We start from the raw sequence: 15807 nt of genomic DNA, 5'->3' as shown, positions 1-15807 counted from the left end.
TCCACAGACTCACATAGAGACCCACACTTTACCAGAGATCTAGTCTCATATAAAGCAGATTATTTGGTGGTGTTGCTGTTGGCAGTTGTGCACAAGCACAATCAACAACAGAACTCAAAACATTTGTCACCACCCCCCAACAGGAAGAACACATATATACTCGGTAACGTTTGGGGCTATGTACCTTCTTCCTAGCACACAACACAACGTGTTCATGGAGACCAAAATACGAAGTGCACGACTTCCCTTACATGGCGGGGAGTGTCTGCAGCAGTGCTGCTGCTGCTGCTGTTGCTGCTGCTGCTGTCACGCTGTGGCCCACGGCTCGAGTTGGTGGGCCGCAGTCGCAATGCGAGCTGATGGTTCATCGTCCATCTGGACAGGAGGCGGCGGCGGCATGACCGCGCGATGCTCCGACGTAGATCCACACACAGCCCCGTTGTGTGTGTGGGGTCAATCTGTAGCGGAAGGTCCTTGGGTCAAGTGCTCGTGAGGCCGGCTGCCACTGCGCAGGTTCACCGCGAGGGCTTGGAGAGCTCGCGCTCAACCCCACTGGGGGTTGCGGGATGCTGACAGCAGCCATTCTTAGATTTATACTCGTTGGTTTTATATTTGAAATCCTTAGATTTACCATGAGGCTGCTTCTGTATCGATCTATCGCCAACCTCCACACGGACACGGAAACGCTGCTGATCAACTCCCCCCACACGAATAGAGGAAACCCAAGCCGCAGGGCCCAGACTGGACCCACGGGGTGGTCATAATGGCAACGTGATGTCGTTACCCCCTCCCCCTCTCAGCTCTTGTAGGCACCACGTGTCCGGACGACAGTTAACGAGCACCCCCCTGTAGCCATGTCCACACCTCCGTCCCGCTGGGGTTATCGCTGTGCCTCGCTCTGTGCCGGTGGCTGGGACCTGCAGAAATCAATCGGCCAATCGATACGCACGTTCAGTCTGTCCTCCCAATACGTCGACCCCACGTCGATGCTGAACCCTGAGGGCGAAGTAAAACGTGATGCCAGCAACAATGATACTTTACCGGCACGATTAGGAGCACGGACTTCAAGCCAGTGCCCCCCCCCCTCTCCTGCTCCGTGCCAAGAGAGCGGGGAATGTCAATGAAGGCCGAGCGGAGACGATGGCATGCGTGCTCTTTTATTGTGGAAACGTCCAAAAGATTAAAAGACGAGGACACCCACCACGGCGGAGCAACATCCACAAATCCGTGTGTGTTTGTGACAATATTTATATATATTTGGATACCTTTATAAGTTACAGGTGATTCCTATTTTTGGTTCTGTTGAAAAAATCACAAATGTTTATTAAAACATACGATTAATGCACATCGCTTTCAAATAAAAAATATTCTGCTCAACTGCAGAGGCGCCACTCTTGGCTTAGGCACAGGTCAAAGGTTAACACCAGGCCTGCTGAGATCCTGGCCTCGAAGCTTTTGGGTGGCGGTCTTTCTTGCTTCCGAAGACCCGTATTGGTTCACCAAGCCAGCAGCACCGAGATTCTGGGCTGCTCTGCCACAATGAATGGACTCTCTCTCTGTATCTGCATCAGAATACAATAATTCCCCCTGTAAACTGCAAACAAGCCAGGGGGTATGGGGTTGCCACTAGAAACACAAAAACGGGGAAATATCATGTAAAGGATACCTGCTGAGGAGGAAACCAGGTGTAAGTATAAATGCATTGTCGAGGGGTGCGTTATTAGACAAGCTACAACAAACGGGGCTTTCAATATCCCAGGAAGACTTCTAGATTTCCCAAGACAGCAACAGCCGTCAAAAAAAGAAGACAATCCTGGGAAAATCCAATGCAGGTAGGACCCGTAAATGAGGATCCAGCCTCTAAAGGTAGGGAAACACAAAGAGAGAGATGTCTCGCTGGGTCCAGTATGAATTCTCTCCCAATTGTCCATAGAAAACCTTTGAAAATCCCTTGCTATTCCACGAATAAAATCAGTTGTTTTGGAATGTAAAAAAAATATCTGCCCAGCCCAACAATAACTGCCGAGCCCGTCCACATTTCCATGAGCACCAATCGTGAAGAAAGCACCTGCTCTGACGCACCAGCCCCTCTGCCTGGCACAACGCTAAACGTGAATCACTTTAGCTACCCTGCAACGAGACCTTGCCACGTTAATGAACGCAGATAAAAACACACAGAGTGCCACCTCCGCAAGTAATTTGTTCCTGTAAGCAGACTATTTTATATCACGGTTCGTGCAAATCGTCTGAGCATAAGAGGCACCGTTGCAGAGAATGCAAATGAAGTGTTTCTGGAATGGGCACGCAACGGATTAACCCGCACGTCCTCGCGCATTCGTACACATAAAACAAGCGGCACTCGAGAACATCAACGACCACGGCACGACTTATTAAAACATCGGAAGACATTTACGACAGTATTTTCTTGCATATTTTATCGAACATTAAACATTAAATAGCAATTAAATGACTTGCATGTACTCACGGAACGCTTGGCTATTTTTTGCAACACTGTGAATTCGAGCATGAAGGAGGGGACGTGTTACTAAGAGACGGAGCGTGACGCAGGCGCGCGGGGACCCGACAGCACGAGCGGCGTGGCCAGGACGCCTCCCGGCGCATCTACCGTGCTCAAACGCGGCCGTTGTATTTTCAATAAAAAAACATTTGCGTTTTTCGAATGGCATGGAAATTGTAGACACCAGTGTCATTTCCCTTCGCCCCTGCCGTTTACTTTGGCAAAAAGTTCCTGTGCAAAAAGAAAATATCTAAATTCAAATTATGCTGGTGGTGAAAGGTAATGGTGCAGCCCTGCATTGCCCGCTCATGCCGTTGCAGGTGCAAGGTCCTCCACTCCAGAGGACTGGAGGGAGCTCCAATAAGTGGGTGTTTGGCCTACTCTACCACACACTGGCCCAATAGCTTGGAATAAGTGGGAGTATACACATCACACACAAACCTGCCGATCGACTCGGTGTGGTTGTACCCGTTAATACGGCTGAGTGGACAGAGGAAGGGGGATTTAACAAAGCCCGCTTTCAACTCGCGCACCTGGAGATGGAACCAGCGCCCCCCCAGTGTGCTCACCGCCACGTCACGGCAGCATCCATGCTGGTGGCACTGAACTCGATTATCCTGGCACTGACACCCAGGATGCAATGACCATTTTCCATTGGCTTTCATATGTCTGGTCTCCGCGTTTTTCGAGCCACAGCGCGCACAGAGCTCATGGATGTCAGGCGACAACTTCGATCCGCCGTGACTCGTACGGGAATTCTGTAACCTGTGGCCGTGCACAAACGTGAGCGGGCTGCAGCATTGTCTGCTTTGCTGAAAGCAAGGCCAAGAGCTCCAAGAGTAATACTATGGCTTGGCAATCAGGTAACTCCATGGCTACTTGTCATGCACCGCCTGTGTGCGATAGTGGTTCCTTCCCAAGGGCCGTGTGGACATTAAGCACAGGCTCAGAATGACCAGGCCCAAGTGGCCTCATTATTGATATCTCATCCTCACCCTCTTTTACAAAATAATTTGGATTTACGTGACATCCACATACCACCACGTTAAGAGACCTGTCACCCGATGATTCACTGCTTCTGAATATTAAAAAACCCGAATGTACAGAGGCTTGAGAAGCTGTCGCATATAGGTGTTACAACTGTACTCCTGTTAATATAAATATGATATGAGCATGCCCTGGAAAAGCTCAATGGGTTTAACGAATTTTTCAGAAGTGTCTTGCTACGTTTTTTGCAGTAATGGGCAACAATTACTTTCCAAATTAAATGAATTCGGTACATTTTGACAATGATGCCGGCGCACGATGGCCGAGTCTTTTTCGAATGACGTCACAGGATCTTTAACGTCCGCTGTGAAGCAGACGGCGCGTATCACACCGTGAATACGCTCCCATTGAGCCACGTCACCGCCCCAGCGCCGCTCACCTGGCTAGAGTAAAATCCAACCGACCAGATGACAGCGATGAGTTGGGGCGGATCTACAATGACTATGGGAGTGGCGATCCTTAAAGTGGCAGTCTCGAGTGGCGAAGGCTGTGCCCCCAAATAATCACCGTGCTCGATCATCGCACGACGTTACTTTGTGCGCTGGGCACAAGCAGAGCCAATCGCACCCTTCCCCACGGGCGGGGCATGGATCGACAACACAGCCTCACCTCGAGTCACTTTGCTCACAGGCTGCCACACGCGAGTGCCTCTCTCGCTTGCAACTCTCGCAGCAACCCCGCGTGGATCCCTGTGACCGGCAGCGCCTGCCGTGCGGCGGGACGCTGCTTTGGAGTGGAACCCGTTAGAATTTACCATCGATTCACTCGAGAGCCTGAATTCCTCCAGATGATTTACAGCGTTCCTATAAACAGCCTAAGGGCCGCTGCCAATGAGAAACAATTACGTATATATATTTTTTCAAATTGCTTGCATACCTTCTTCAACAACAGCGAGTTTGTATTTTCTGTCCGCTTGTTTGTGCCCAGGCGTATATTCACATCACAAACTCCTTTGGCGCGTCCGGCGCGCTGCCCCCACACGTGCCATCCAGTTTGCACCGCTTGGAGGTCTGCCGCCCCGCGGGAACGTTCTCCTTGTCCTCCGGCTGGGGCACCCGGTGCCCCACCGGCCTCGAGTCGATACCTCCCGACCCCAGTTGTTGTTGCAGATGCTGCTGCTGCTGTTGCGGCGGCGGCGGTGGCGGCGGCGGCGCTTGGTGTGGCGAGGAGTCCACGGGGTCCCGCTCTGCTGCTTCCGAGATCGGCTCTGGCACGGGCTCCCAGTCACGGAGCCACGGGTGGCGCAGGCAGTCCTCGGCGGTGGCACGACACCTACAACCACAAATGCGTCGAAGGTGACGTAAAAGAACTCCGCAAATACCTCCATGCGTACGGCCCGCCGTCACTCCACTGCCGGGTCAGCGGCTGCCCACGCCGCGTGGGTCGCGGGGGCTACTTGCCCATACTTCACCACGCTGGGAAGTCCGGGATGGTGAAAGCGGATCGCACGCACGTTGGTGCGTAGCACGTTGGTGTGTAGCACGTTGGTGTGTAGCACGGTACACACGGCGAATTTTGCCGCACCGCCCTCTGCCGACAACGTAGCCCCTGCAGCCTCCGACAGCACGACCGCACGGAGCGCAGCCGACACAGGGTGCGGCAACAGCGACGAGACGCAGCGCATGGGGGCCGCGCCGTAGTTCCTGTTGCCGTTTATCTCGTGCGGAACGAACGGAGCCGCGCGTCCAGGCAAACGGTGCTCCCTTTCCTGCGTCCGCTACGGTTCACCAGGATTACGCTGCACAGCTCGGAAACTTCACCGAGTCGCAAGTCGTCTGCGGCGTCTCCGCGCACGTGGGAAAGAGGTCACAGCGACGGCCGCGGGAGGGCGGGGAGAGGCCTCACCGTGGATCCTTGAGAAGCAGGCTCTGGATGAAATGCCGGGCGCGGGGAGACTTCCCCTGGAAGGTCTCCTCGTCGTAACTCACGGCCACCTGGGACACGTTCAGGAAGGTCTCCTGATTGTCCCCTCCCAGGAAGGGGGACTCGCCCGTCAGCATCACGTACGCCAGCACGCCCATGCTCCTGACAAGAGGGATGATAACAAGCCATCACTTGCTCGTGAAACAATAACGGTGGTGCGACTGGACGCCTGGTTGCGATCGGAAGTTCACATTTCCTGTTTGAAGTAAACTTAGCCCGTCATCGCTACGACCAGACAAAATGAGTCCCGCTTTGCAGGAAGTGAATAATGGTGGTCTTCAGGAGAGACTGGGCTCTACCATAGGAATGTGGAACTTAGACTCCTGGCTGAAGACCACCAATGGATTTGAGCATTGTCTAATTTCCAATTAGGCAGGGAGATAATTAAATTACGTCAAGTAATGTCATGGAGTACTTACTTTACATCGTACAGTTTGACTTGTTATTTGACTCTGTTGTTAAAATTTGGTTTAATTCTGGAGTAACGCAGCAACGACAACTTACCACATGTCTGTCGCGGTCGTTATGGGGTCATAGTTGAGAATTTCTGGGGCTGCCAAAGAGAAAAGCACAGCATTGTCCATCAATCGCTTGGTTCCTTTACTTGGAGAGAGTCAGAAGGTCCACCGACACAACAAGTTCACGTGTCATGAACAATTCACAGTGGTGCTGTTGGGGCGGTGCGAGTGGTTATGCTGGAACAGGAGGCGACGCTGGTGGTGATGCCGGGACTATCGGAGACGCTGTGGTGGAGCAGCCGGTGCTAGAACCCGGCGGTATCGGCCGAGGGTAATTTTCAACGACGTCGACATCTCCTTGCACGGCCTCCACAGACGTCCGGCCCACTCTTCGTCCCACAGCGGCGGTCGGCGTCGTGAACCCCAAACAGCCGAGCATCTTCTACCGTCACGGACGGGGACCCTGTGCCTCGCCTAGTTCATCTCCTGGGTCGACTGGCCTCGACGCGGCCGAAGGTACGGGGGACGCACTCGCACGTAGACATGTATTGTCCAAAGACACGTACGCAATCGCCGGTGCCGGGCGACACGAGCGATCCACCACGCCACACCGCCGTCCTTCACGCTCCTTCTCTCCACGTGACCAGACGCCGGCCGTTCGTGTCGCACAGCGTCGGCCGGCAGCGGCGGCGGCGCCACCGGTGGAGACTCACCCACGTACTCGGGGGTCCCCATGATCTCCCGCAGCTCCGCCGCGCTGCTCACGCGCCGAGACAGCCCCAGGTCCACGATGCGGATGTCGCCCAGGGGTTCCGCGCTCGTCAGCAAGATGTTCTGCGGCTGAGAGGGGGGCACATGGGGCGGCGGAGGAGCAGGTCGGTGGGCGTGCGTAGATAGGGATGCGTGGGCAGATGTGGGTAAGGTTTGGACTGGTGTGGACAGCTACGGATCGATACGGACACGTAGATAGACATAAACACAGGTGTGGACAAACACAAACACAGGTGTAGACAGACACAGGTGTGGGTGAGGCACCTTGAGGTCAAGGTGCACCACGTTGTGGCGGTGCAGGAAGGCGATGCCATCCAGCACTTGGCGCATGAGCCGCACCACGTCGCTCTCCGTGAAGGCGCCGTCGCCCTCCTCCGCCACGCACTGCTGAAAGATCTCCCCACCTGCCGCGCTGCACCACACAAAGACAAAAGTTCCCCCCCCCGTGTAGCCTTAACAGACTGTTGGAGCAAGTGCTGTTAGCGAGCGCCGAAGAAGGCCTGAACGGAACGCGAGGGGGTGGGTGGCCAGCACCACGCCCGGCCGCCTTTGTCTCCCTAGTGGCGAGGTTTACATGCCACACAAGGTACTCATTTGAGGCCGAATCGACCTAGGGGAGGCCTAAGACCGATTCAGATAATCGTCGTGCTGACCGTGAGCGGGAATCGAACCCGGGTCGTCAGGTTCGTCGCGCAGCGTGCTAACTGGTGCACTACCGCAACGCAGCACCACACACACATACACACCAAGGGTTAGCCGTGAACTTTCCACTGCTGGAAGAAGGCATCTCCGAGCCGTCGGGTACATTAGGATGGGTACGGGGTGATAGGCCAGGCTGGTCGCGAGAGGTCTTTCTTCAAACGCAGAGCCGGGGTCCTAGATTCATTCTGATTTAGTGTCATTATCATTTAATTATGATTTTCATAACTTCCTAAGCATTCCAATTTTGAATTCGTGAATGTTTTATGTACCTTGCAGGTACTGTGCAGGAATTTAACCAATGAAATAAAAAATTGTTTTGTTAATTTTAATATATATAAATACAGAAACGGTGTTAAATGTATATCCATGTAATTATATGCGTGTAATATATGGCTACATTTGTTCCATTGGTATACTTTCACGAATATCAGAAAGGGAGTTGGCGGGTGGCGGAAGCTGCAGCGAGGCGGAGGGAGTGAGCGCGCAGCTCACGCGGACCGCCTGGTGCACCACTCGGATCGGACAGCCCCACCAAGGACAGCCCCACCAAGGACAGCCCCACCAAGGACAGCCCCACCAAGGACAGCCCCACCAAGGAGGCGTTAACAAACAAGACTTCGACCGTCAGCACCGTCGGCCCAACACCCTGGTGGAGATCCCTCCGCTCCGCCGTGCTCATCAATCACGCGTCGCTCGTCTGTAAGCACCGGGCCGGACCTCGGGGAATTCCGTCCGCACACCGACCCCAATAATCAATCGACATTTTTCCAGGAGGAATTTTCTCCCATGGAAACGGCGGCGCCACAGCGGCCGGCGGTCGATGCGGCATTCTAAATCAGGGCCGGCGCTCGCCGGGCCTGCGAGCGAGGGGAGATGCTGCGAGACCCGGGCGGCGCTCGTGCGGCAATCGTCGTCACCGCGCGGCGCGGGGACGGGCGGCGCGGGGTCATCGAGCAGCGGCGCAGCTCGTTATGAGTCACGCGGAGCGCGCGTAAGCGTGCGCCAAGCGGCCGCCCTCCCGGCCGTGATTACGGTGATGATGGCACCGCGGCGTGGCCTTTCCGCCGGCCGTAAATTCAGCCAAGGCAGGACATTCCAACGCCGTCCAAGAGCTTTATTTAAAAATACGAATCCTAGAGGGTCCGACACAAACTCAGGGTGCCGTCGGTTGCAACGGGATCCCATAATTCCTATCGAGTGCCGTTGCCAATAAGATCTGGTGATCCAGCAACATTTGTTTTACCCAGGTAGTCCAAACCGCTCGAGAGTTTACTTGCCAAAACAAATGCTTCTTGATGATATTGGTCTAGAAAGCCAATGGCTGACAGACAACTCTCATTGATTTATCATTAGTATTGTTGTTATTATTGTAAGTGGAGACACTGAACAGTCTGGCAGCCCAACTTGCCTTCAACCGCAAACACTCACAGGGAGCACAACCGGGAAACAGCTCCTCCACGAAAGTACAGATTGTTCTTGTTTAGTTCATTACATTTGTTTCAGTTATTTCTGTTGCCTCAGTGGTGTACGCGCTAATTTGGTTATTGCTACAATGGGGGCCGTGCTGACGTTGGGTTTGCGAAGGGCGTCCCCGTGGCGCGCCCAACTAAGAGGGCGCCTCGTCCTCTGCGGAGAACGCAGACTAATTAGTATTCTTCACGCGTGTCCCGCACACGGCACGAAGCCCGTGGAGACGCGAGCCTCGCTGCAGCTGGGGGCATCTCCTCTACGCGTCAAGGGCAGCGCCAGACACAGACTACGTCCCTTCAGCAGCTGCGGGATCTGGCGGCGGGGGGGCAGAAAGCGCCGGCGAGGCGTGGTGGTGCCGACGGCCGTGGCCCATGACGACACCTCGATCTTGTCAGACACGCCGGGGTGCCGATACTCTCGTGAACACCCGGCTAGGTGGTTAGAGCAACGGACTTGCAATCGCAAGAGCAACACCACCGATTCTATATTTACATTTTTCCCTGTAGGGCAGTGTTGTTCACGAATGTTTGGGTTTTTGTTTGTCATACTTTGTGGGAACATTGGTTGCCCTATGGAGAGACTGAACTGGACCCAACGACGGGAATGCGGAATTTGCATGACGAGTTCAGTGTTGATATCACAGCAGAGAACCTCTCCGCGCTCTATTGAGCAGGGAGACAATTTGGCTTTGGTGTATTCACTGAGAAGAGGCGTGCCGAGCCTCCATAGCGGATATTTGGCCAAATCCTGCCGCCTGACACGTGGGCAGGTGGAGGCGGGGTGAGCGTGGCGCGCGTGCAGCCACATCGGCCTCCAGCACCGCACACGGCGCTCGTGCCCAGGGCTGGCCCAAGACAGCTTCACAAACCAATTTCCGCCACCATTGTGGATCAAGACCAGCAATGGAACCACGGCGACCAGGATTATCGGTAGTCAGCTCACCAACCAGTGCACTACCACGCGACCAGTGCTCTTGGTGTCACTGCGCTGCTGGATTAGAGCCTCCCCACACTGCACTGAACACCACGCTGGTCAGTGCGGAGGTTGGGGCATAGAAGTGCAGCACAACAATGTATTTTGCTTCAATGCCCTCTGCTGCCGACAGAGTAGCCCCACAGCGACCTATGACAACATTGCGTGATGGTTGCCCAAGCACAACTACATTTTAACTAAGTTCATGTTTTAAAATGTATATAAAGAGAAACTGTGCACTATCTTGAGAGATAATTCCGAGTCAATTGGTGACAGGGTCCACTCTGTGCGTCATTGCGTAGACACACACATTCATACTCGGCACACTCACACACGACGTTTGGATTTCAGACTTTGGTTAAATGTTCTCATATCAGCTGAGCGTGTGCACTGTGAACGGAAGTGGCAAGCCGCTAGTTTGGCTGCAGCCGCGATGTTTTTCCACGGCCACACGCCCCGGCGTAGAGTCGGCCGTTTCCCAACGCGGGGCCACACGTGACGATGGAGATAAGAGCTCCCCGTAGGAAACAATTAATAATTACATAAACAATAATTATTCGCAAAATAAGTCCCCAGCGGTGCACTGTGCGTCCAGGACACAATCACCAAGAGAAATTAAGGCAGATTTCATCAGTTTTAGGAAGCCAAGCAGTGTTGATCGGGGACAACGGCCGAATGGGCGACCGCCAAGCACGCCTCGGTTGTGATAGGTGCCTGTGGTCATGTGCTTCTTTGTGAGCAGCGGAGGGCAATCCAGCAAAGTCCAATGTGTTTACAGACGTGGCTATTGCCAATCTACACGTAAGTCATGTTCAGTGTAAAAACTTCACGTTAATGAATTATCAGAGGCTGCGTCTTGATCCAAACTCGTTCAGTCACCCTCGCCACCCTTGTCACTCACCCTCACCCTCACCACCCTCGCCGGTCACCCTCGTCAATCACCCTCGCTTTGGTCTTTGGTGGGTCGTTGTAGCCATCATCACCACCATCACCACCATCATCATCACCATCATCATCACCACCATCACCACCACCATCACCACCATCATCATCACCATCATCATCACCATCATCACGCTGGATGATTCTCATCCACTTGTCGTAGTTTTTGTTGGTGTGTTGGTGATGTTTTCACCGCTGCTTTCATTATCGATATTAACTCGGGGGGTTGGGGGGGAATGCGTGCAGGGGCCGTACGGGGAGGGGGGCCGTGCATGGGGGGGAATGCGGGGGGGGGGCCGTGCGAGGGGGGGCATGTGGGGGGCCGCGGTGCGTTGCCTACTACTCGAGCACGATGACGATGTCGGCGGGCGTCTCGTAGACGTCGTGCAGGCGGATGATGTGGGGGCTGTCGAGCGCCATCTCCAGCACGGCCACCTCGTGCACGCCCTCTGCCCGGCAGTCCTGCCCCTTGCGACGTTTGCGCACGAACTTGGCAGCGAACTGGCGCCCCGTCGCCAGCTCCACGCACATGCGGACCACCGCAAACTTCCCCCTGCACCGCAGCCGGTGGAAACGAATGACGCACACGTTACGTTTCTCCACATCCTTCACCGCCGCCGTCACCGCCATCGTCGGCGGTGGCAAACACCGCCTTGTATGAGCAACACTGTGCCGTGTGACATAAAAAACGCTATCTGCATTTTGAAGGCATTTAAATCCAATTGAAGGGAGTCAGTGATGTATTTGGGTAATGACTCTGCTCTTCTCGACTATAAAGAAGGGGCACAGCCCATGAAGTTCATCATCATCGCTGTGTGAAGGCCTTTACAAACCGTTTCCTTCTCCGATGCTGCCCACAAAATTATCCATTTAGATAGTCAGACAACTCTCTGGGTTGTATATATACACTAACATCCCACGTTATGAAGCAGCATTTGTTTATGACGATGGTGGTAAACGTGTGTTCCTACGACACTGCTGACACAGTCACTAAAATGTTACGTACATTCCTGTAAGCCATAAACACAGAAGCCTCAAGACGCCTCTCAGCAGTCAGGATTCTGCAAGGAGTTACAATTCAGGACAAAACTCTGGAGGAGGGAATGACATACAAGTCGTGGAGATATCTCAAGCACCGTCCCACGTTGATGGTGGCTTCAGTGCCCAGACTACCAGCGACACGACCTCATGCTGCTGAAGCACCGTTCTCCCACACCCCAAAACTCTCCGAGGGGACCAGCGTCCATCTCAGCCTCTTTCCCAGGCCCCTGCCTAAATTATCCGTGGCAGCCCCACCGACATACATCACTTATTCCTGCGAGTTCGAGCCACGCCGAGTTTTCCCACGCCACCCCAGCGGTTCGCAGAGCCGAGCCGAGCGTGGCGGAGGCACAGGAAGCGGCTCGTGTGGCAACCGCGAGTCTCAGCGGGAGGACAGTTTCAGGGATGTTGAGTAACAACGACAACAACAACGACGACGAGCCTTGCCAACGCAGATGCGCACACCGACACCGAGCTCAGGATAACCACGCTTGCCACTCCTAAACACACCATGGCGTGGCTTACAACTATTTATTAATTAACCAGGGCATGGAAAGTTTAAAAAGGAAGAACGATAATAAAAAAAGAATCCCTTTGCGGTTATGACTCAATCTGGCGCACATCCTTGGCACTTGCAGTAATCACGTGCCCGTGTTAGTTGTAAGTGCCAGAGACGTGCGCACGCATTCCGAATGCCCAGTCCTGAGAAAAGCCTCGCGTAACCTCGCAACAAACAGCACACCGATATGACGCCTCGGACTTGTGTCTGCTCCCTGGTCCACTCGAGGCAGATTCTGCCTCGAGTGCAATGAACATTTGTTCGACATTCCGTGCCAGTGTCCACGTTTATGATCCACTGATTATAGGGGATACTTTGTAACAATTAAAGATTATTTTTCTGAAGCACATTGGGATACTTCTTTTCATGAATTAATCCAGTTTTCCAAAAGCACTCCATCCTGTTCCATAAATAAATAATATTGCGTGACATTCAAATATAAAAACTTGAAGGAACTTGCTCCAGAAACTTGTAGGAATGACCTGCAGAATCTCAGCTGAGGGGAGAAACACAGACAATGTTTTTGTCTTGAGTTTAATATTATTACGCAACTGACAAAAACCGCAGGGACATTTAATGACTCCGAGAAGATTCACAGGATACTCAGGACGGTCACAACCCTCAAAAGTGAGCACCGACACGACGAGAGGTGGTGAGAGCAGCACCCACCTGCCGAGCTCCCGGCCGGTGAGGGAGTACGCCGAAGAGAAGGGCTCCGTGCGAATGTGCGTGCGCATCTCCGGCACCAGCCCCGAGCTGGGCGCATCACGACGGGCGAGCATGGCTCCCGGGAGAGCGAGCGGGAGAGCGAGCGGGCGAGCGGGTGAGGGAGCGAGGCTGATCAAGGTGTCTCGGGGCGAGCGGGCGAGGGAGCCTGGCTGGTCAAGGTGTCTTGGGGAGAGAGAGCAGGCGAGCGGGCGAGGAGCCTGGCTGGTCAAGGTGTCTCGCCGTCCAACGCCGTCGCCGTTGCGGCCGTCCCGTGCCAACGGCCCCTTGATGCCGGTGGCCCGACGCGACTGTTCGCTCTGACAAAGAACAAAACGTCAAATCGTTATCAAGAATATCCGACTCCTCCTTGAGACTTTCATTTCAGGAGGATCCCGGATTCACACGCAAGTGGATAACACTGAATGAGTGGATCAATTCATCAAATTCGATTAAACCAGGTGATGGCCAGGAGAGCTGGAATAATTAAAAACACACAGTGGTAAGAGACATTAAAAAAATACATTAATTATGTCAACGGCAAAACTGTGGACACACACATCCTATTGGAGAACTTAACGGGCGAAGTCAGATTTGTGGGATAAGACACTTTGGACAACGCGCCACTGACTGGTGACGATGATGACGGTTCTGTATACAGTAGTGTCCTCATAGAGACTGAATGTACAGTACACTATAAAGACAAAGATCCCCCGTGTAGCCTGAACAGACTGTTGGGGCAAGCGCTGTCCACGAGTAGCACGGCACACCAGAGGGTGGGTGGCCAGCAACCCAGCCCGGCCGCCTTTGTCTCCCTTGTGGCGATGTTTACACACCGCACGAGGTACCAATTTAAAGCCGAGTGGACCTATGGGAGGCCCATGAATAATTCAGAAAGTCGTCACTGGTCCTGGCCGTGAGAGGCAATCGAACATTACAGCACATCACAGCACACACACACACACCACACACACGCACACACCGCACACGCAGCACACACACACCACACACACACACCACACACACAGCACGCACACCAGCACGCACACACCAGCACACACACCAGCACACACCACAGCACACACACACACACACAGCACACGCACACACCACACACACCAGCACACACACCACAGCACGCACACCAGCACGCACACCAGCACACACACACCAGCACGCACACACCACACACACACCACACACACCACAGCACACACACACGCCAGCACGCACACCAGCACGCACACAGCACACACACCAGCACACACACCAGCACACACACCAGCACACACACCAGCACACACACCAGCACACACACCAGCACACACACCAGCACACACACCAGCACACACACACACAGCACGCACACACACAGCACGCACACACACAGCACGCACACACACAGCACGCACACACACCAGCACGCACACCAGCACACACACACCACACACACCAGCACACACACCACAGCACACACACAGTACACACACCAGCACACACCACAGCACACACACACACGCCAGTGGAATAAACAATCACCACGATGTCCATTCGTCTCGCATCTAACACCGTGGAGTTCACCGCGTGGTGAACTTCTGGCCAAGTCACCCATCCCTGACCCAGCAGTGGACTGACACTTCAAGGGCTGCAGATGATAAACACGGGGGGGTCGCAGTGGTTAATCCGCTCCGCTATGAACCCGACCGGACCCGAGTTCGATTCACGGCCACCGTCAGTGGCGAGTGCTGAGCTCACCACGAACACGCCCCCCCCCTCCATTCCCAACCCGCGTGGTGAAGTATGGTCACCCAACCACCATGTCGCACAAGGCCACTCATCCAGCAGTGGATATCGACATTAGAATGTTGTCATGGTCGCGCTGCGAGCCGCCACGTGCGCTGCCGTGCAGTGCATCGTACTGTACTACAGTACACGCGACAACCCCGTAGCAATACAGTCCGTGTGGTACTGTAGCGCGTGTGACTGTAGTGCACGTGGACGACACTGCAGCTGCTGACCTGCTGCTCGCAGGGGCCGGGCGTCCACGGGGTGGAGGCTGCCACGGTCCTGAAGTAGCGAGAAGTCCACGGAGAGAGAAGTCCACGTAGAGAGACGAAGTCCACGGCTCGGAGTGTGTCGCAGGGAGACTGCCACGGGCAGCGCACACGGCTCGAGCTGCGCCACAGTCCGTCTCGTCACCGCCCCGCGCCGTAGCAGTCAACGCCACGGGCGCACAGCTGCCGCAGGGAGCGAGCGGGCGGGCGACAAAGAGGAGCGGAGAGCGGCGGCGGCCGCGGAGCCGCGCGGCTTCAAACCCCGCGGCGGCGCCCAATGGCGCGAGGCCGCGGGGCCGACGAGCCGCGCTGATTGGTGGAGCCGCGAGCTAGGGGGGGGGGGCTAGTCCAGCCCCCCCCCCTCGTGACGCCCCCACACCACCAGCAGCACTCACCCACTCCCTCACTCATTCACTCATTCACCCACTCCCTCACTCATTCACTCCCTCACTCATTCACTCCCTCATTCATTCACTAACTCCCTCACTCATTCACTCCCTCACTCATTCACTCACTCATTCATTCACCCACTCACTCATTCACTCACTCATTCATTCACCCACTCACTCATTCACTCACTCACTCCCTCACTCACTCCCTCACTCATTCATTCACTAACTCCCTCACTCATTCACTCCCTCACTC

General features: G+C 54.6%; 1 protein-coding gene across 3 annotated transcripts; it reads right to left on the bottom strand.

Annotated features, from left to right (window-relative positions):
• Nucleotides 1–1143: 1143 nt before the first annotated feature.
• LOC144724731 (serine/threonine-protein kinase 17B-like) lies at nt 1144–15297 on the bottom strand. Of its 3 annotated transcripts, none has more exons than XM_078604082.1 (8): nt 15127–15297; nt 13073–13428; nt 11144–11356; nt 6982–7129; nt 6660–6786; nt 5993–6041; nt 5411–5590; nt 1144–4837 (listed from the first exon to the last, which is right to left on the bottom strand). In XM_078604082.1, the coding sequence occupies exons 2-8, from the start codon at nt 13183–13185 to the stop codon at nt 4501–4503; spliced, it is 1167 nt and encodes a 388-aa protein (XP_078460208.1). In that variant the 5' UTR covers nt 13186–13428; nt 15127–15297; the 3' UTR covers nt 1144–4500. The 3 variants fall into 3 exon arrangements, with proteins under 3 accessions (XP_078460208.1, XP_078460206.1, XP_078460207.1); XM_078604080.1 differs by lacking the exon at nt 15127–15297 and adding an exon at nt 14648–14799; XM_078604081.1 differs by lacking the exons at nt 13073–13428; nt 15127–15297 and adding an exon at nt 12108–12210.
• Between the last annotated feature and the right edge of the window lie 510 nt (nt 15298–15807).

The sequence above is a fragment of the Lampetra planeri genome, chromosome 21, assembly GCF_965212315.1.
Source record: "Lampetra planeri chromosome 21, kcLamPlan1.2.h2, whole genome shotgun sequence".
In the NCBI taxonomy this organism is placed as follows: Eukaryota; Metazoa; Chordata; class Hyperoartia; order Petromyzontiformes; family Petromyzontidae; genus Lampetra; species Lampetra planeri.
Note: the sequence above shows the minus strand (reverse complement) of the source record. Positions and strands in the feature narration are given on the sequence as shown.